A 20,787-nucleotide genomic window follows, 5' to 3' on the forward strand; every position below is an offset into this window, starting at 1 on the left:
TCCCAGCTACTCAGGAGGCTGAGGCAGGAGAATCGCTTGAATCCAGGAGGCAGAGGTTGTGGTGAGCTGGGATCACACCATTGCACTCCAGCATGGGCAACGAGCAAATCTCCATCTCAAAAAAAAAAAAAAAAATTTCATTTGTAATAGCATCAAAAATAATAAGATACCTAGGAATAAATTTAACAACAGAAGCCCAGATTTATATGCTGAAAACTATAAAACATTGAAAAGATAATAAAACCTAAATAAATGGGATGACATCCCATGTTCATTGGTTAGAAAACTTAATATTGGTAAGCTGGCAGTAGTATCCAAAGTATTTGCCAAATCATCTTTTTCAAAATCCCATCTGCCCTTTTTAAGCACAAATTGACAAGCATATGAATTCTAAAATTCACATGGAAATGTAAAAGATCCAGAATAGCCAAAAGAACCTTGAAAAAGAAGAACAGAGTTAGAGAACTCACGCCTCCCAATTTTAAAACTTACTATACAAAGCTACAGTATTTAATACAGCATGACATAGGTATACTGACAGCTATATAGATCAGTGGAATAGAACTGCAAGTCCAAAAATAAATTCAAACATTTATGGTCAGTTGATTTTCAACAAGGGTGCCAAGACAATTCAGTGGTGCTGGGACAACTGGATATCTACGTGCAAAAGAATAAATTTAGACATCTACCTTATACTATATACAAAGATTGCTCAAAAGTTAAAGAACTAAATGTATCAGCTAATATTATAAAACACTCAGACATAAACATAGGTGAGCCCGGTGCCATGGCACATGCCTGTAATCCCAGCTCCTTGGGAGGCTGAGGGGGAAGCTCCCTTGAGTCCAGGAATTTGAGACCAGCCTGGGCAACATAGCAAGACTCTGCCTCTAAAAAACAAAAAGGAGAAATAAACATAGATGTATAAATCTTCATAGCCGTGGATTGGGCAGTGGTTCTTAGCTATGACATCTAAAGCACAAGCAAGCTAAGAAAAAATAGTTAAACTTCATCAGGCCATCCATGGCTCACTCCTGTAATCCCAACATGTTGGGAGGCCAAGACGAGAAGATTGCTTGAGTGCAGGAGTTCGAGACCAGCCTGGGCAACATAGTGAGGTGACCTTGTCTCTACTTAAAAAAAAAAAAAATTAGCTGGGTGTGGTGGTGTGTGCCTGTAGTCCCAGCTATTTGGGAGGTTGAGGCTTGAGGAGCTGGAGGATTGCTTGAGATCAGGAGATAGAGGCTGCAGTGAGCTATGATGGCACCACTGCACTCCAGCCTGGGTGACAGAGCAAGACTGTCTCCAAAAAAAAAAAAAAAAAATTAAAAACTTTTGTGCTTCAAAAGACATTATCCTGAAAGTGAAGGCAACCCACAGGGAGAAACTATTCACAAGTCTTATATCTGATAAGGGTCTGGTGTTTAAAATGTATAAAGAACTCTTAGAACTCAGTAATAAGCCTGCAAAATAAAAAGGTCTGCAAATATTTTCTCCCAGTCTTTTCATCCTAACGGGTCCTTTGCAGAAAGAAAGTTTTTTAATTTGATCAAGTCCAGTTTATCCATTTTTTCCTTTGATTGCTTTGCTTAGGTTGTGCTTTGGTTGTGCTTAGGTTGTGTTTCTGCTTAGGTTGCGTGTGTTTTTAATGTCTATGAATGTGCAATGCTCTAACATCATTTGTTGAAAAGGCTTTCTTTCTGCCATTGAAATGCTTTTTGCACCTTTGTCAAAATTAGTTGGCTCTCTGATAAGGGAGTTCAGTCTAAAATATATAAAGAACTCTTACCACTTGATAATAAAAAGAAAAATAAGCCAACTAATAAATTGACAAAGGACTTAATAGGCATTTCTCCATCGAAGATATGTGGTGGTCAATAAGCACGGCATCATTAGTCATTAAGAAAATGACCCATTTACACCCATTAAGATAACTATAGTAAAAAAGACAAGAATAAGTATTGGTGATGATATGGAGAAATTACAACCCACACGTACTGCTGATAGGGATGTAAAATGGTACAGCCACTTTGGAAATCAGTTTTGTAGCTCCTCAAAAAGGTAAACATAGAGTTACCATATGACGCAGCAATTCTACTTCTTGACACATACCCAAAAGAATGTAAACAAGGACTCAACCAGATACTTGTACACCAGTGTTCATAGCAGCATTGTCCACAATAGCCAAAAGGTAGAAACAACCCAAGTGGCAATCAACAGATAAATGGGTAAACCAAATGCGTTATATACATACAATGGAATATTATTCAGCCACAAAAATGCATGAAGTACTGATATATGTGACAATGCAGATGAACCTTGAAGACATTATGCTAAGGGAAAGAAGCCAGACACGAAAGATTACATATTGTATGTTTCCATTTATATGAAATGTCCAGAGTAGACAAATCCATCAATAAAGAAAGTAGATTAGTGGTTGGTTGCCAGAGATTGGAGAAAGGGGAGAATGGGGAGTGACTGCCTATGAATATGGGCTTTTTTTGGGGGTGGGGGTGGCATTTGATGCAAATGTTCTGGAATTAGATTGTAAAGATGGCTGCACAAATCTACACCTAAAACCTGCTGAATTGTACTATTACTTAAAGGAGTGAATATTATAGTACATTAATTGTATCTCAATTTTTTAATGGTGATGGGAAGTCACACTGGAGAAACAATCTCATTGAATACTGGAAATGAAAGTTTATTTGCAAAATATGATCTGTAAAGGAGAGTTGTAAAATGAGTTTGGCTCTCGGAACTTCTAGGAAGTCATCTGAGGCTTTTCTTTTTTTGTGATTGCCATTGACTTTGGTCACCTTTAGCATTTAACGTGTCGGAGTTTATCTTGTTTTTTCTCAGGTGGCTATAGTTTTACGATTTGTTTATCAGAACATAATAGTACATTATACCATTAATAGTAACTCCATTTTTGGGCCAGGCACGGTGGCTCATGACTGTAATCCCAGCACTTTGGGAGGCTGAGGCAGGCAGATCACAAGGTCAAGAGATCGAGACCATCCTGGCCAACATGGTGAAACCCCGTCTCTACTAAAAATACAGCTGTGTATGGTTGGCGTACGCCTGTAGTCCCAGCTACTCGGGAGTCTGAGGCAGGAGAATCACTTGAACTCAGGAGGCGGAGGTTGCAGTGAGCTGAGATCGCACCACTGCACTCCAGCCTGGCAACAGAGCAAGACTCCATTTCCAAAAGGAAAAAAAAAAAAAAAAAGAAACAAACTCCATTTTGGAAAGGCTACTAATCTAATTTTGGGTCCTGGAAAAATAAGTGAATAAAAATAAGCAACTCATCCAACCTGTGCGTCAATAGGATCAGTGCTAAATCTCCAGAGGACAGTCCTGACCCTGTTTTGGAAGGTGGAGCTGAGAGGAAAACTGGCTGTTGAAGGCCAGAGGGCCAATCACACAGTCTAGGAAATGGGAGCATCATTCCCTCTTTACAGGTGGGAAGCTGAGGCCCAAAAAGATACCACTAGGCTGAAACTGCTGGATTCTTACCTTTACCAAAGCACAACTTATTCTCAACCTCCCTTCAGAAAACAAAAATGGGCTTGAAAACAGTACTTCCATTATAAAATGTAGACATCAATAAAAACAACTGGCATTGGTAGACCGCCTTACTGTGTCCTTAGCCCTGCCCTCCAAGCTGAGCTGATGACGGCCCTGTGTGGGGTGGGGCAGGTCATGTCCTTATTGTACAAATGAAGAAGCAGAGCTCTGTGAGGAATGTTGAGGGCAGAGGTGAGCCAAGGCCAGCCACCTATCCTGCTGTCCTCCCTGCTCCCCTGCCATCTTGGTAGGGATGCTGCGTCCAACAGAGCACAGTTATCCATTCTCCTCCTCCTGTGAAGATCCTGTCTGTCGTACACACAAGGCCCTGAAAGCTCCCTCAGCAAGGATGTTTAAAAACCAACATGGCACTGTTCACTGGGCACCAAGAGCCACATGTCCTGCCTAGATTATGTTATATAACCTAAGAAGACTGCGTTACGTGTTATAGGTTAAGAAACTAGTGACAGCAAAGCCATCAACAGTCCAGGCTAGAAATGGTGATGGCCTGAACTGGGATCCTTGGGAATGGACAGGGAAGCAAGTGGGGAGGAAGGAGTTCAACCACTGGGCAGGAGTTCAACCACAGTAGCACATCAGTGCAACAGACCTGGGTCCCCAGCCAGGCCTGGCCACTCTCCAACTAAATGGCCTCAAGCAACATTATTTTCCTGAGCTTCTGTTTACTCGTCTGTAAAATGGGTCAGTGTGGCGACACGTGGTATCCACAGGCCCTGGTGAATGCCCAGGAAACAGTGTTGGAACCCAGCCCCTGGGTACGAAGGCCAAGGCCTCTCTCCAAGCCGTGGAGACTAATCATCGCCTGAGAGCAGTCCTGGTCCCATCTGCACATGTTCAAGAGTTAACTGAGTGTTCAGTAACTTTTTATATGACAAAGACACTGACAGAAGGACAGTGCCAAAGTGGGAGGCCCCAGGAACTATAAATAGCGTGTTACTGCAAGCTGTACCACAAAAACAGGAGAAAAGATTGCCAGGCCTTCAGCAGTCCCTTTCAGTGAGTGCTTGGGAGCCAGGCTGTGCTGCCAACAAGGTGGAGAACCCGGGGAGCGTCAGTCCTTTGGCATACCAGGAAAGGGACAGCATGTTAAGCTGGCAGATGTGAGAGTAACCCTCCCTCAGTCCCACACTTCTGATGCACTGAAGTAAAAGCAGCTGTCTCTTGCTTTTGTCTTCTCCCATCTGCACACCTCCTTGAAGATGTGGGACAGGAAGAGCAGGAGACTCATCTATTTGGGCCTGTTTCTTTTCATTCATTTATTCTTTTTTTTTTTTTTTAATATAAGAGTCTCATGAGTCCCTTCAAATGGTTGAGCCTCAGGAGCCTGCACTCTACTTTGTACCTGTACTTTGTACAGACACTTGGCTTCATTTGTGCATTTGTCTTTCAGCTCTGTGCAGTGTGCCTAGAAGACTTCAAGCCTCGAGATGAGTTGGGGATTTGCCCATGTAAGCACGCCTTCCACAGAAAGTGAGTATTGGTATGGAATTATTTAATGGGACCCGAGTTTGAGGCATATCGACCAATTTCTTCTGGGTTTTAGGGCAGTGCCAGACAAGCTTGATGGCTTCATGATTGGTCTGTAATGCAGAAAGCTGACAGCACCCTGCAGGTGGAGTGTGTGTGTGTGTGTGTGTGTGACATTAAGAGACAGCAGAGTGGTGGAACGTGACCACCACGTCAGGATCATGGGCAGAGAGCCAAATGCGTCTACAGTTGGAGCCCAAGCAATAAACAGCTATTTAGCTGGAACTTTCCAGTGAGAGCCTCCATCTCCTAAAAACTTATTTAAATCAAAACCACAGTTACTTAAAATCAAAATAAATGAAGTCTGGATATAAATGGTAGTGTGGGGCCCTCTCCTCCCACTTCCTGCAGACATACTAATATTTCTCATTCTCTTATAACTTTTTGTTTTGTATTTGTTAGAAAATTTTATTTTCCTACTTCTTACGTCCCTCTTCAGTGTACTTTGTTCTTGTAAGGAGTCATGGGCAACTGAGGGTATCACATACTATCTGTGGCTTCACACGTGGAAGATGGGAGGCTCTAGAAGGAGGAGGCGATTGCTGACCCCTTGGCCTCTCCCCTCTCCTTCCCTCTTTCTCTTCCCTCTTTCCAGGGGGTGACATCCATTCACCACCTAGTAGGGGAGCTCCTTGGACCATACAGTAGACATTGTCCAGGTGACAGATACGGAGATGTTCAGCAAAACAGCCGTGCCATGAGCATAGGACTGATGTCTTCCCCCTGTGGTGTCTCCTTCTGCAGGTGCCTTATTAAGTGGCTGGAGGTTCGTAAAGTATGTCCCTTGTGCAACATGCCAGTTCTACAGCTGGCCCAGTTGCATAGTAAGCAGGACCGTGGACCCCCTCAGGGGCCCCTTCCTGGGGCAGAGAACATTGTATAGCTTACCACAAGGATCAGACTGTTGCTGGACACGACGTCCGTGTGGAGCCAGGAGGAACACAAGCGGTGTCTGTATTGGCTGCTCTCTACCTAGGACACCAGCTGCCACTTCTTTTGCCTCATGAAGAACTCTTGGGCCAGCCAAGCTGGGAACCTAGGTGTCTGGGTCTTGTGACAACCAAAGCACTTTGACACTACCCCCTGCCAAGAGAAGAGGAGTGGATGAGCCTGCGGGTTTGCCTCAAGAAACTTCATGAGGGTCTCTTACTAACTCCATTACACTCTCTCTCCTGGAGTCTCATCTCCATGTCAAGCAGGAGGTTAAAGAAGGGAACTAAGAGCAGGTCTTTAAAGCCACACCCCCACCTGCGGATGGATGGGTTTCTATATAGGCCACGCAGGCCTTTGTAGCAGCAAACCCTTCCAGCAGCCCTTGAGCCAAGTAAAACCAGCACAACCAGCCGCCAGTGGTCGGTGAGGCAGTGCCGACAAGGCTCATGTTATATTCCTTTGATAAGGCCATCTTGGAACCCAAGGGCTTTGAGTAGCAGTGTCCCTCACTACCCATTTTCCCCTCAGGATTACAACACCTGCTATCAAATCATCTAAGCTGAAAACATTAGATGCGCTTGGAAAGGCCTAGTCAGAAGCCATTTCCTCTTACATTTCCCTCTCCTATGCACCAGTGAGGCCCATCCAGAGCCCCAGCAGCGGGTGGGCCCTGAGTCCACACTGTCCCTGAGTGATCCAGGAGGCTGCCCACATCCCCACATGTGCACTGTGGTTCTAGTGTAGCTGCTATGGGCTCACTGCCACTGCCTCAGGAGGGAGCCACTGTGAACCCCTCGAGTGGCTCCAAAGAGCAGTGGCTTTTTGAGAATGGCCCATACTACTGGCCAAGCTGGATGAAGGGGATGCTGACCCCTTGGCCTCCCACTCCTCCTTCCATCTCTTCCGTCTCTTGCCCTCTTTTTCTACTTCAGAAAAAAAAAAAAAATGCTTGTCATTCACTTTCTTTATCCCAAATAAGGTCCCTGTGTAATTCTGAAGCTGGTGATCCATTTGGAATTGTAAATAATTTCAGGAAGCTCCTGCAGGGCTGTCCACCGTTGGTGTGTGCCTCAGTATTTGGACTTGCGGAAGTGAAAGTGTCTTTATAGGAGAGAAACGCATGCTGCTCTTTAGCTCTTTCTGTCCAACTTTTCTAGAAATGACTCAGAGTCCATTAGGATTTGTGAATATTGTATAAATCAGCTATGGAAAGCAGCAGGTCAGATGGAAAATTCTTTTCCACAGCCCTGCTCTCCGCCTCCCTCCATCTTAGGAGCGCCTGCCTCAATTCCTCGTCAACTGCTTTGCTCCACTCCATCCCATAGATGTGAGTGGGGGAAGTTTTTCATTAGGAATACATTCTGCGTGACATGGAGAATGGATGGAGGGAGCTTTGCTACTCTGCTCTTGGCATGACTCCAGGATTTTTTTCTGGAATCCAACCTGTGTCGTCTTAGGAGAGGGAACCTGTCCTTGGCTCAGATGGCTGGGGTCAGATGAGGAAAATTTCCATTAGTCTAGAAAAGTGCTGGACAGAATCCAGTTTGGAAAATTACAAATCCAGTTGGTCAAAATAGGCCATTTCCTATGTGTGACCTATTCGTGGTATGCCAACTGGACTGCTTCCCAAACAGGACAAGGAAAGTGGGGAATATTTTTATATGAAAGCCTTAGCCTGTCTGGCACCCATGAAAAGAACTATGTATGCACTCCTACTTTCACCGTCTTTTTGCATTCTCTATTTGTAGCACGATAGAATTGAATGCTGCAAAACACCCTGTTTATAGTGAGCTGTTTTCAGTGACCAATGTCAGAAGGAGGCTTGCTTCTGGACTAGCCTCACTAATTACCAGCAGCCACCATTTTCCATGGAATGGCCTTGGGACAGATGTCACTTCTCTGATATGGGGCTCTAATAGGAAAGAGAATTTTTTTTTCCCTCAAAGGAGGAATTTCCTATGATCAGTACTGCAAATTATTGCTGCTCACAGCTTTTGCAGGATTCTAGTCTTTCAGTTGCAGCCTTTTTCTGTCCCTGTGCATGAGTACTAACAAAAGACAGCCTCACCAAGTCCGTGTATTTGAACAGAGGCAAGTTAATTCATCCCCCTGTCAGAGCCACAGGCATGTTGAGGGGGTTGACACGTAGCACTGGACCAGGGCGCAAAGCCCAGATAGTTCCAGCCGTGAGAGGAAAGCACGAGAATGTCTGCACTCTGCACTCGGCACCGTCTTGGGTCTGCTTTGCCCGGATGAGGGACCACTAACAACCTTCTCAGCACATGTGAATGTGGAGTGATTTTAAAATGCATTCATTCTGCTAGGACTGGGCTGGAAGCTGGAACAGTGAGAGTACTTTTTCTGCTCGTAGTCATCTCCCTTTCTCAGCGTGACATCCTCCTGCAGCAAGCCTAGTATCACTAACAGTAGTTCCTGCGACTCTTAGCAACACAACCTGAATATTTGCTCCCTGCATCTGGGTCTTCCACCAGGGCGGGCCTGTGCATCTGCATTGCTGTACATGCAAATAGAAGGCCTTTTAATTTACATCCTCCTTTAATTCTGATTAAAATCGCAGGGCTTTTTGTTTGAAAGACAATCCTTTTTTTTTTAAAGAATGAGTTAGGGACCCCTTTATACTCTCTTGGCTAAACACTTGAACCCCATGGTAAAGTCACCCTTTCCGCATCTATCTTCAGGAGTTGCTGGGACTTGTTACTGTGTAGATGCATGGGGATTCTGGTCTGCTCTTGGACCACTGGCTGGTATCCTTTGTGTGTTTCTTAAGCAGCTCAAAGATAGAATGTTGCTGGTCTGCTGTGGGTTAGTGGAGCATAACTCAGCCCTAACTGGACTCCATGGGTGGCTGAATCATTAGTAGTTGCTAGGGAGACATTTGAATTCAGCTGGCTTCAGAAACAGGGAACAAAACCAGCCTGACTTGATTCCTGGTTGGGTCGGTATCAGACACTAGGAAGTTGACATCTGCTTTTCTTTGCCACTTGTGATTTGGTTAGGCCTGTCCCTGGCAGATAAGGTCCTTGGAGCCTGTGCTTGCCTAGCCAGGGAAGGCAGGACAGAAATGGCCAAATAGGGGCAGGTGACCTCTGGGAAGGTCTGAGCTGAGGGATACAGGGGACCTCCCACCATTGCCGGATACCCTGTTCTTGACAAGAAGATCCTTTTCCCCAGTGCCAAGCCCCTTGGATCCATCAGCGGAATAGCCTCGGACCTTGTCCTTTTCACAACCCCACTTCAAAATCATGTCATCTCCGTGGCCTGATCCTGCTCTAAGCTACTTTGAACAAGTAGGAATTATTTTTCTGAGAGGCTTTTTGGGAATTATGAAATCCTTCCTGGGCGGTATCCCCAGAGCTCTAGGCAGAGTGCTGAGAGTGATGGAATTGCCTCTTGCCACTCACTAGCCTCAGGCCTTTCTGCAGGTTAGCCTCTGAGTCTCTTTTTCCTCATCTACCACCCAGGTATTGTAATAACACCCCGGCACCTCTTGTGAGGGTTAGCTGGTGCCCAGAGCCTGGTGGGCAGCAGGCCTGGTGTCATGGGGGCTGCTGATGCCACATAACATTATCTGGGTCACATGGGCTCCTCTGCTGTCGTGATAGGAATAGAACCTCAGCCAAAAAGCCTCCTGAGCTGTAGGCGCTTTCCCTGCGGCCCAGGTTCACCTGGCCCCTTTCTTCCTTGGTCATGTCTGCCTTTGCCCACAGTGAACTCTGACTTGGTGGTTCAGTGCTGAGTATTCCTTTCTTAATGTTTTGAATAGGTAGTCCATTCACGTGGTTCACAAATCATAAAGTAGTTAAAAGCCTTTCTTGAGTTCCTGATGCCCAGCAAGCTCAGCTCCTCACTCCATGAGTACTTAGTCTTAGTTTGTTCCTTGGGTATCCTTCCAGAGATCATTTGTGCATGTACACATGTGTATATGTGTGTGTATATAATTTTTCTCCTTTTCTACTCATGTGATACCAGACAAGTGTATTCAAGGAACATTCCTACTAATGTGGGAAGAGCCATCCCAGAAATCAGAATACAAAATGTGAACCCAGAATTGGGGGATGTTTTTGCAATCACATTCCTGTTGAATAAGACATACTTTCATTTTATTGCAACATACTGAAATTTCGTTTTCTATACAAATCAGAATCTGCAGTCCCTCCCTTACCCCAAATGCCCAGCTAATCCAAGAGCACAACCAGATTTTTCTGATTGACTTTCTGTGACAGGGTGCTCAAGATCAGGCTCTGTAGCTGATAGCAGTGGCACAGGCCTCTCCCAGCTCTGAGCAGCCTCTGCAGGTGCCTGGACAGCTGCTGGTCCCTCCCCGACCTTGGCCAGTTCCAAGTGAGGTCCAGTGGTGATGTGTGGCTACAACTGTTGTGGTCTCTTAGGCAAACTCTTGTGTCTTTGATGCAGGAGTCTGAGCAGCACCAACTGAAGGCTTCTGTTTTGTGGGGCAGACATCTACTGAGCAAGTGCACAGTGAGTCTCATGTTTACCTGTGGATATGCCTGAATGTCCAGTGTCAGTTCATGAAGCTGCTCCCTTTCCCTCCCAGCTTTTTGTTGTTGAGACAGGGTCTTGTTGTCACCCAGGCTGGAGTGCGGTGGCACCACTGTAGCTCACTGCAGCCTCAACTTCCTGGGTTCAAGTGACCCTCCCGCCTCAGTCTGTAGCTGGGTCTACAGGTGTACACCCTGGCTAATTTTCGTATTTTTTGTAGAAACAGGTCTCAACTCACTACGTTGCCCAGGCCGGCCTCCCAACTCTATGCACACACTTTGAAAAGAAAATGCTTCTGGTCAGGCACGGTGGCTCATGTCTGTAATCCCAACATCCCAGCACTTTGGGAGGCCGAGGCAGGCAGATCATCTGAGATTAGGAGTTCAAGACCAGCCTGGACAATATGGTGAAACCTCCTCTCTACTAAAAATACAAAAATTTGCCCAGCATGGTGACGTGTGCCTGTAATCCCAGCCACTCCGGAGGCTGAGACAGGAGAATTCCTTGAACCCGGGAGGCAGAGGTTGCAGTGAGCCGAGATCACACCACTGCACTCCAGCCTGGGCGACAGAGCTTTTTTTTGAAACTAGCTATAAAAAAAAAAAAAAGCTTCCTACAGAATTTTCCCCTTATCCCTTGTTTTCCATTTGACAACAGAAATTACCCCACCAACTTTTTTTTTTTTTTTTTTTCTGGAGACGAAGTCTCGCTCTGTCGCCCAGGCTGGAGTGCAGTGGCACGATCTCAGCTCACTACAAGCTCCGCCTCCCGGTTCACGCCATTCTCCTGCCTCAGCCTCCCAAGTAGCTGGGACTACAGGCGCCCGCCAACACGTCCGACCTTTTTAGTAGAGATGGGGTTTCACCCTGTTAGCCAGGATGGTTTTGATCTCCTGACCTCGTGATCTGCCCGTCTTGGCCTCCCAAAGTGCTGGGGTTACAGGCGTGAGCCACCGCGCCCGGCCAGTAATTCTTTTAGTTTAAGTTCACTTTTGTCCCCGCTGATGAAAAGAGCTGCTTCCTCCAGGCAGCCCTGGTGGTAGAGGCACAGACTTGTGCCTCGCTTCCCAGCAGCTGCCCAGTGCCTCTGTCCACACCCACCTCCCTGGTGTACTTGCCCCCTACAGCAGCAGCTCAGATCCTCTCTGGATTAAAACTGCAACTGGTGCCCTAACCCAAAACTTCTGAAAAAATTCTTATCACCGCCACCCTTCTGGCACTTGTAGAATCTCTAACCCTTGGCCTTTTCCTGCAGCTGTTACAGATTTCTTAAGGAGAGGGACGTGTCCAGATTCATGCCTAAATATCCAGTTGATAACTGGAAAATGCTGGGTCATGGTTCTTTAGTAAAGATTAGTAAGGGATCCCCATGTGCTGTGGAATGTGCTTCCATTTGAGTGGGGATATCAGAAGAAGAGGGGCTTGCTCAATAAACCTGACTTTGCCAGTTCAGCTATAGAGCCCAAATTGTTAGAAGATGCAAAGCTGTACTCCTTTTTGACCAAGCGTCAGCACCTTTGGCTTACCATCCAGTCCCTACTTCTGTGACTGTAAGGGCCCCACCAGTATCAGCGGACCTGTTTGTGCTTTGAGGGAGCTCTTCTCAGCTCCCTGTGCCAGCCCCAAGCCTGGTGGATCTGCGTCTCAGGCCCACTGCACATCGTTCCTCTCCATCTGCCCTTCCCTCCCAGGCCCCCACTAGGGCAGGGGAGTTGGGAGAGCAGGTGTGGCAAGTGTTAGGAAGTCCCTTCTGGTGACAGCTGGTCTTCCTAGAGTGTTGCTGGTAACTGTCGCCTCTTGGTCTTTTGACATCATTGCCAGGAAAGGGGGCACTTTCGTCTTGTAGTTTGGCCCTCGGGTTTCCTCACTAGGTATTGTGTAACTCCCTCAAAAAAAGGTTTATGAAATGCTGAGCCTCAGGTTTCATAGACGTGTTTGTACACTAAAAATTCTGCAGCAGAATATTTTTAAACATTCGCAGTTTTTTGTAAGCTATATTTTTGTATATTTAATTGCTATTTTAAAATTTTAATGCATTTTGCTAATCACTCTTTAAAAAATAAAACATGCATGTAATTGACTCAAACGTGTAAATAAAAACAAATTCTGAAAAATACTTGTGTTGTGCGTATGCCTTTGAACAGGGGGAACATCCATGTGCCACTTAAGCACCTTCAGCAAGACTTGGAAACTCACGGTGAGTGATTCTATCAGAGCTGGTAACTAGTACTGAGGGATTGTGATGGAAGCTCCTGTCCCCACCTATGGCATGGTGTGCAAGCGGGGCTGGGGTCAGTGGTGAAGAGAGTGCCAGGCCACCACAGCCAGAGAAGAGAGAATCCTGGAATGCAGAGTACAGTGGAGGCTGAAGCCCCCTGGCCTCCCTGAGCTCTGCAAACAGCTACAGATAAGCCGTCTTCCACGTGAACACCAGCACCAGGGTGACCTGAAATATTTTTTTTTCTTTTTTTTGAGACAGTCTTGCTGTCACCCGGGCTGGAGTGCAGTGGAGCAATCTCCACCTCCCGGATTCGAGCAATTCTCTGCCTCAGCCTCTTGAGTACCTGGGATTACAGGCACGCACCACCATTCCCGGCTAATTTTTGTATTTTTAGTTGAGATGGGGTTTCGCCATGTTGGCCAGGCTGGTCTTGAACTCCTGACCTCAGGTGATCCACCCGCCTTGGCCTCCCAAAGTACTGGGATTACAGGCGTGAGCCATCGCACCTGGCCGAAGTAGCATAACTGAGTCTGTTTCCTCCACAGGCCACACCACCATGAAGAACTGCCCCCACCCCAAGCTCCTAGCTATAGCCCAGGCCTGGAAATTAGTGTCAGGAGAAAAAAACTCTTCATCTGAAGCCTTCCTGTGGCTGTTGCTGCTCTCACCACCCCTCACTAGGACCTCTCCAAGTCAGCTTCTGCCCTGTGGCTTCCTGGCTTCCATCAAGGCCAGCCAGAATCTTGCAAACAAATGTGGGCAACCTCAATTCAGATGCCCAGAGAGCTCCTCTTCCCTCAGTCCCCTGAGCCACAGGCCCCTGGCCGGTCTCTCCCTGAGCAGTCATTTTCTTTGCAGCTTCTTCGTTCACTGCTCAACTCGCCATTATTTTTCTCACCCTACCTTAGAACTCATGAAATCCCCTTGCTTTATCCACCTACATGCAGATCATTCTCAGCTCTGTATCTCCAATCCAAATACCCAGTGCTTATCTGGAGTCTCAAAATCAGGTAGTCCACAAATGAGCCCAGGTGCCCTCTTGGTATCTCCCCTCCCTCCCCTGTATCCAGTCACTACTTCCCAACACCAGCCCTCTAAGCATCTTTCCATTCTGGCCATCCACTTCTCCCATCTTAGTTCAGGCCTTCCTTTCTCACCTGGACCATGATCACAGCCCCCTTCACGGCCACTAGTGGAGGGCAGACTGAAAGGGACAGCTGCTGAGAGAAAACAGGCAAGTGGCAATGGTAACAGCAGAGTTTACGGGCACCTCACAACCTGGAGATGGTGAGACAACAGTAAGCTGGGACGAGGATATGGACAATGCTGCATAGAGATCTACAAATGTAGAGAGAAGGCAGTGCCTTGGGGCTGGAGCTCAGAGGCAAGGGGCGCCTGAAGTGTTCCCTGGAAATCAGTCAAGGTGCTGCTGATGACTGCTTGGGGAGACCCAGGACTGCGGCTGAGGACAGCCACAGCTAACTGTCAGCAGAGAATGAGCCAGAACATCAGTAGCCTGGGTGGCAGGACAGGCAAGAGGGCCGTGCTGAGAACTGAGACACGGCTGTGAAATGAATGCCAGATTCAGTGGCATGGGATTCACTGATGGCCTACCAAGAATCCTGCTGTGGGCCGGGCACGGGCTCACACCTGTATTCCCAGCACTTTGGGAGGTCAAGGCAGGCGGATCACCTGAGGTCTGGAGTTCGAGGTCAGCCTGGCCAACATGGTGAAACCCTATCTCTACTAAAAATACAAAAATCAGCCGGGCACAGTGGTGCATGCCTGTAGTCTCAGCTACTGGGGAGGCTGAGGCAGGAGTAAGGCAGAGGTTGCAGTGAGCTGAGATCGCACCACTGCACTCCAGCCTGGGTGACAGAGCGAGACTCCATCTCAAAAAACAAAAAAACCTGCTGTGGAGTGACAGGGTGTGCTGAGCACAAGGTGGAACATGAGGAAATGGACTGGTTGCTCTAGAGGATGGGGAGGGCCCATGGAGGAGGAAGCTCAAAGCGAGGCAGAAGGGGACATCAACAGCATCATCCCAACTCAGGCACCAGAGACAGTCCTGGGCTTGAGTCCAGCTCTGCTCTTTTCCAGTTGAGTGGCCTTGGGCAGGCTTACTCATCTGGGTTTCAGTTTCCTTCTCTGTTAAAATTGTGGGAACAGCAAGGGCTGCATGATGCCCCATGCCGAGCAATGGACAACCTCCTGAACACACAGCACAGCAGAGGCAGCAGGACCACAGCACAGGGGCCGCAGAGGGGCAGGCCCTGGCCTGGGTCTCCATGGGAAGTGAGCAAGTTCACAGAAACTGGCCCAGGGAGCAGCACCCTGTGGTACAAACAGGAGGATGGTGGTGCCATCTTTGGTGGCTGGGTACTGGAGGAGGGTGAGACCACCAAGAGCGCTGCTGGGAGCAGAGGAGGGCAGAGGAACTCAGGATTAGGGCATCAGAGGTAGTTATAGGCCAGGAGCCTGCAAAGAGCAGCAGCAGGGAGGACACCAATCACTGTCCAGGGGACAAAATTATCCTCCATGCAGCAGCCATCCTGCTCTGCACCCAAGGTCCCAATGCAGCAGCACCCATATTTCCTAAGTGCCAGGGCCCAAGTGCAGAGGTGGCCATGCCTAGTGGAACAGCCCACACATCAGTTCCCCTAGCCCCAGCTGGAGTGCAGGTGCCTCTGCTGCCCCCATGCGGCTGGCTGGCACCCTGCCCATCCCTCCCTGACTGCAGCCTTAAACTGCGGGGAGGCTGCAGAGCCTTGGGGTTTTCCTTCCTGGTCCAAGGCTGCTTTGTACAGGCCCATCCTTGCCTTCAACAGCAATATGGGCACCACTTAAGGCCTCAGATATGAAAGGTACATTCTCTCCTTGAGAAAGGCTTTTGAAATTATTCTGCACAGCAGAAAGAAAAGCTTCAGCCCCTACCAAGAGCAACTGCAGCCTGGCACTCAGGCAGTCTTCTGGGCCTCACCTCCCAGTGCCACAGTGCCTTGAAGGACCCCCAACTCCCCATGAGTTGACAGACACCTCAGTTCTTCCTTTTCTACTTAGCCTGAAAGAAAAATCAGATTCTCCCTGATCCCCTGAGGAGGTGTTGATTCTAGTGGCCCTTCTGACTCATATTAGTCTTCCAGACTGTGCTGCTTCTGCTAGTGTTCCCACTTTCATCAGAACAGTCCTCCCACTACCCAAGGAAATTCTGCCAAGAAAAGAAGTCTTGTCTTTCCAGACATTCATTCCCAGGATTTAGTGTGAAGTAACGTGGAACTGCCCTTCCAAAAACTGCTTGTTAAGTTTCAGGTACACAATTAACCTGCCCAATTAAGTTTGCAGAACCTTGAAATAAAACATGTTTTACAGTTAAGTTCACACACAGGCTTAATGCAAACCAGAGTAATGCACAGATGATTGCCAAGACCACACTGACAAATTGTGATTAGATTTTAACAAATCGTAGCCTGTCTTACATTCAGCAAGTTCAAACAGGACACAAAACCACAGTCAACTGAACACAGAGCAGCTCTCTTCTGAAGCATCTCCAGTGAGTGATGCAGAGATTTCAAAAATACAAAGCAGGCAACTTATATACAGCAAATCCTCACACTGCTTGGACACAGGCCACTTTCTTGTTGTTTTTAATATATCTTTCCTTCCTGGTTGCTAGTTTAGACTGAATTCTTAAGGATTTATCTTGATGACTTAGAAAAATACACACATCCTTTCTCACTTTGTTTCAGGTAGTGCACAGTCATGAAATTGAGTAAGTCTCTTAAAGAAATGGAAGTCCACACAGATCCCATGGTGGAAGGTTTCAGGAACCCCTCCCCAGGTAACGATCAGGGGATCTTCAACAGCTCAAGGAGTGCTCCAACAGCTCCAAAATAACCCTGAAAGAAAATACACCAAAAATAAGTGCAGTTTTCCTTAGACTTATTCAGATCACCTTACACGTGATGACTAGTGTTAAAGCCAACACTGCCCTTCACACAGCATACCCATTTCCTGAGCACCTCAGAAGGGCCAAGGCCAGCCTGGGAGCACAGATGCCCTAAGGAGTCCCTGTCTGGGGAGGGGGCTGTATGTCCTAGACTATCCAAGCACTTCAGACCACTGTGATAAGAGCAAAACCAACCCACAGAGGGGCCGATAGGAGCTATGAGGCTAGCAGCAGCTCAGTTACCTCTGGTAAGAGACAGAAACTGACTGTATTTCTGGGGAAAGAGGTGAGAAGCAGCAGAGGCCTGGAGCATTTCCAGACAACTGAGGAATGAAGGCGAGGTGGGACGCGAAGTGCAATGAAGTAGGTGAAGTTGGGGGGTGGGTCACAGAGAGTGAGAGCCCGACTGGGCTGAGGGAGGGAGGGAGAGTGAGAGAGAAGATGGATTCAAGATTCACCCCTAACAGAGGACAGGACAGCAGGAGGGGGGCAGCATCCCCGAAAATGGGGACACAGGATTAAGAGACGTGGAGAGCAAGGCCGGTGGGTGAGTTCCGTACAGGACAGGAGAAGCTGAGGTGCCCACAGCAGCCAAGCAGCTGTGCCCAGGTGGTAACCAGACACCTGGATCACTGACCCAGAAGCAGGCAGCACAGGAAGGAACACCACCACCCAGAGGCAACGTGGAGAGGCACAGAACAAAGAGCAGACCCTGAGAAAGCACGGAGGTTCCTGAGGGAGGGCAGCCCTCAGCCCTCCTGAGACACAGAAGCAGCAGCTGAGAGAGGACAAGCACTGTGCTGTCTCCAGGAGCAGGCAGTCTGGTCACATGCAACCAAGAACTCAAAACCAAAACACAGGAATAGCACACTAGAGAAAACGAGGCAAACCCCATAATGACAGAAAAGAGAATGGTAGCAAGAACCAGAGGTAAATTCTAAAACGATGCAGAATCCATCAGGGTCTCCACCCCGTAAGGTAAGGTAGCAGACTACTTTTTAAAATAAATAACCAAAAAAGGAATGAGAAGATCCTGAAAGACTTGTGTATGGATTTTTAAAAAACTAAACAAGTCTCTGAAACATCATAAATAACTACCACTCTATCTTTCACGAAAAGCTTCTTCAAGAAACGTGATCAAACAAAAGAGGCCAAAGCCTTTCTTGTCACACCCTAGTTGGCAATTTAAAAGAAAGGCATATTGGCCGGGCGCAGTGGCTCACAGCTGTAACCCAGCACTTCGGGAGACCAAGGCAGGTGGATCACTTGAGGTCTGGAGTTCAACACCAGCCTGGCCAATATGGCAAACCCTGTGTCTCTACTAAAAATACAAAAATTAGCCAGGTGCTGTGGCATGTGCCTGTAGTCCCAGCTACTCAGGAGGCTTAGACAAGAGAATCACTTGAACCCAGGAGGCAGAAGTTAAAGTGAGCCAAGACTGTGCCACTGTACTCCAGCCTGGCTGACAGAGTGAGACCCCATCTCAAAAAACAAAAACAAATAAAAGAAAGGCATATTGACCATCTTTGGTTTTGGTGTGTATAAATAAAATAAAGGCAGCCACACCAATCTGTGATGTGAGGCGGCCAGCACCTACAGGACAAAGCACAACGGAAATACAGAGGCAAGGGTATTGTCTTAATAGTTCACTATAGTTTGTTTTAGGTAGCTTTCTGTACCTTTTATTTTATAATAAAATACAGAAGATAAAGTCAACCATTGTATATACACATACATATAAATATAGAGAGAGAGGGGTCCACTGACGACTGGGATGCTACTATCAAGACAGAAACAGGTGGTTATAAACTACAACGTGCTAAGATGAGAGTAAAGGAAGAAAAGAGGAAAGGCTTGAGAGAATCTATAGGAAGCTTTCACAAGAAAAGTTAAAGTGACTTCAATGTGAGGGCAAGAAAATATTTCAAGGCTCAGAGAGGCTAAAGTAATCAAAGTTCCACAAGTACTGAGATCAACAAAAGAGTCAAAGGCCTGAATGCAAATGGAAAACACAGGGACAAATGGACCAGCAAAGCTAACCAGTGGGAAAAACAAAGTCGGCAAGCAATAAGGACAAAATGCAACCAAGAATTTCACAAAGGGCTTATAACTATTATGATATGACGATATCGGTTTGGTGTTTTGTTTTTTGTTTTGAGATGGAGTTTCGCTCTTTTTGCCCAGGCTGGAGTGCAGTAGCGCGTCTCGGCTCACCGCAACCTCTGCCTCCCGGGTTCAAGCGATTCTCCCGCCTCAGCCTCTCAAGTAGCTGAGATTACAGGCATGTGCCACCACGCCCTGCTAATTTGTGTGTGTGTGTGTGTGTGTTTTTATTTTTTTTTTTGAGACGGAGTCTCGCTCTGTCGCCCGGGCTGGAGTGCAGTGGCCGAATCTCAGCTCACTGCAAGCTCCGCCTCCCGGGTTTACACCATTCTCCTGCCTCAGCCTCCTGAGTAGCTGGGACTACAGGCGCCCACCATCTTGCCCGGCTAGTTTTTTGTATTTTTTAGGAGAGACGGGGTTTCACCGGGTTAGCCAGGATGGTCTCGATCTCCTGACCTCGTGATCCGCCCGCCTCAGCCTCCCAAAGTGCTGGGATTACAGGCTTGAGCCACCACACCCGGCCTAATTTTTGTATTTTTTGTAGTGACAGGGCTTCTCCATGTTGGTCAGGCTGGTCTCAAACTCCTGACCTGGTGATCCGCCCACCTCAGCCTCTCAAAGTGCTGGGATTACAGGCGTGAGCCACTGCGCCTGGCCTGTTTGGTGTTTTTGTCTGTTTTGTTGTTTTGGTTTTGGTTTTTGAGACAGAGTCTCATTCTGTTGCCCAGGCTGTAGTACAGTGGTGTGATCTCAACCCACTGCAACCTCCGCCTCCCAAGTTCAAGAGATTCTCCTGTCTCAGCCTCCCGAGTAGCTGGGATTACAGGCACCCACCATTGCACCCGGCTAATTTTTGTATTTTTTGTAGAGATGGGGTTTTGCCATGTTGGCCAGGCTGGTCTCAAACTCCTGACCTCAGGTGTGATCTGCCCATCTCAGCCTCCCAAAATGCTGGGATTACAGATGTGAGCCACCGCACCCAGCCTGTTTTTTGTGTTTTTTTTTTTTTTTTTTAAGGTTAACTTAAAAAACTAATCTCCATGTTCTACCTAGGAAAAGGTTAAACAAGAGGCGGAAATAAAGCAGAAAAATGTTAAAACTAACATTCGAGTTTTAAAAATTCTAATATAAAGCAAAATAAAATAAGTCTGAGATCACAAAAAAAATGTATACAGAAACACTATGAACTGTAAGAAACTTAATGGCAATTCAGTGCTGGTTTACAAATACAGTAATGTTAGAATTTTAAAACTAAGTTAGATGACTTCAATTTTAAGCTTTTTGATAAGGGGATTTGTGTACTTTGGACTTCAACTATGAACTAAAGCAATTTAAAGAGAAAAAGTAATCTAGCACTTCAAATCTGTGCTACTATCTGGACTTTGATTTCCTTTAATTGATATAGACTGTTTAACTAAATATGCAATACAATTCTGAAAAATGTTCATCATAACAATATCTAAAATCCAAGAACAGTTGAAATAATAGTTCAACTGCCCCACAACCAAGAAGGGAAGAACGAACCCTATCCTCTTTCCACACCTCTGCTTCTTTTCCCCAACAGGAAAAGTAAGAGTGCTTTCCAAGACAGGCTATGAGGTTGAGCAATCTGATTCTTTTCCATTTCATCATTTCCAGCCTGTCTACTAAGTTCTTATGATAGTGTGGTTCTAGTCTGAGAGGTTTACTGATCTATTCATTTTTACAACATGCATCTTAAATAACTGGCACAAGAATTACAACGTATAAAAACTGGCATTGAAAAAAATGAAAAAAACCAGAACCCAGAGTAATGGCACAGTCAGTGCAATAGAAAAAATATAAAGAACAGTTCAGATAAAATTATGGCATCAGAAATACAGGGGAATGTTCATCAAGGGTTTTTCTCTAAAATTCCTTAAGCTTACAATTAAATTAACCCAAAATCTACCTGGCATTAGCATCAG

The 20,787-nt window shown here is 46.7% G+C and overlaps 2 protein-coding genes across 2 annotated transcripts in view; one reads left to right on the forward strand and one right to left on the reverse strand.

Moving 5' to 3' along the window:
• RNF24 (ring finger protein 24) overlaps positions 1-12,687 on the forward strand; it is a 93,257-nt gene extending 80,570 nt beyond the window's left edge. Inside the window, exons 5-7 of the mRNA XM_011943284.1 lie at positions 4,982-5,061; positions 5,863-10,241; positions 11,501-12,687. Coding sequence (XP_011798674.1) covers positions 4,982-5,061; positions 5,863-6,001 — 219 coding nt within the window. The 3' untranslated portion in view covers positions 6,002-10,241; positions 11,501-12,687. The remainder of the gene's footprint in view (positions 1-4,981; positions 5,062-5,862; positions 10,242-11,500) is intronic.
• A 3,440-nt stretch (positions 12,688-16,127) lies between these two features.
• The window catches only part of PANK2 (pantothenate kinase 2), a 47,065-nt gene continuing 42,405 nt past the window's right edge, over positions 16,128-20,787 (reverse strand). The window contains 1 exon segment of the mRNA XM_011943285.1: positions 16,128-16,688. Within this exon segment, the coding sequence (XP_011798675.1) occupies positions 16,638-16,688 (51 nt within the window). The 3' untranslated portion in view covers positions 16,128-16,637.

This window comes from Colobus angolensis, unplaced genomic scaffold, assembly GCF_000951035.1.
Source record: "Colobus angolensis palliatus isolate OR3802 unplaced genomic scaffold, Cang.pa_1.0 Scaffold219, whole genome shotgun sequence".
Taxonomy (NCBI): Eukaryota; Metazoa; Chordata; class Mammalia; order Primates; family Cercopithecidae; genus Colobus; species Colobus angolensis.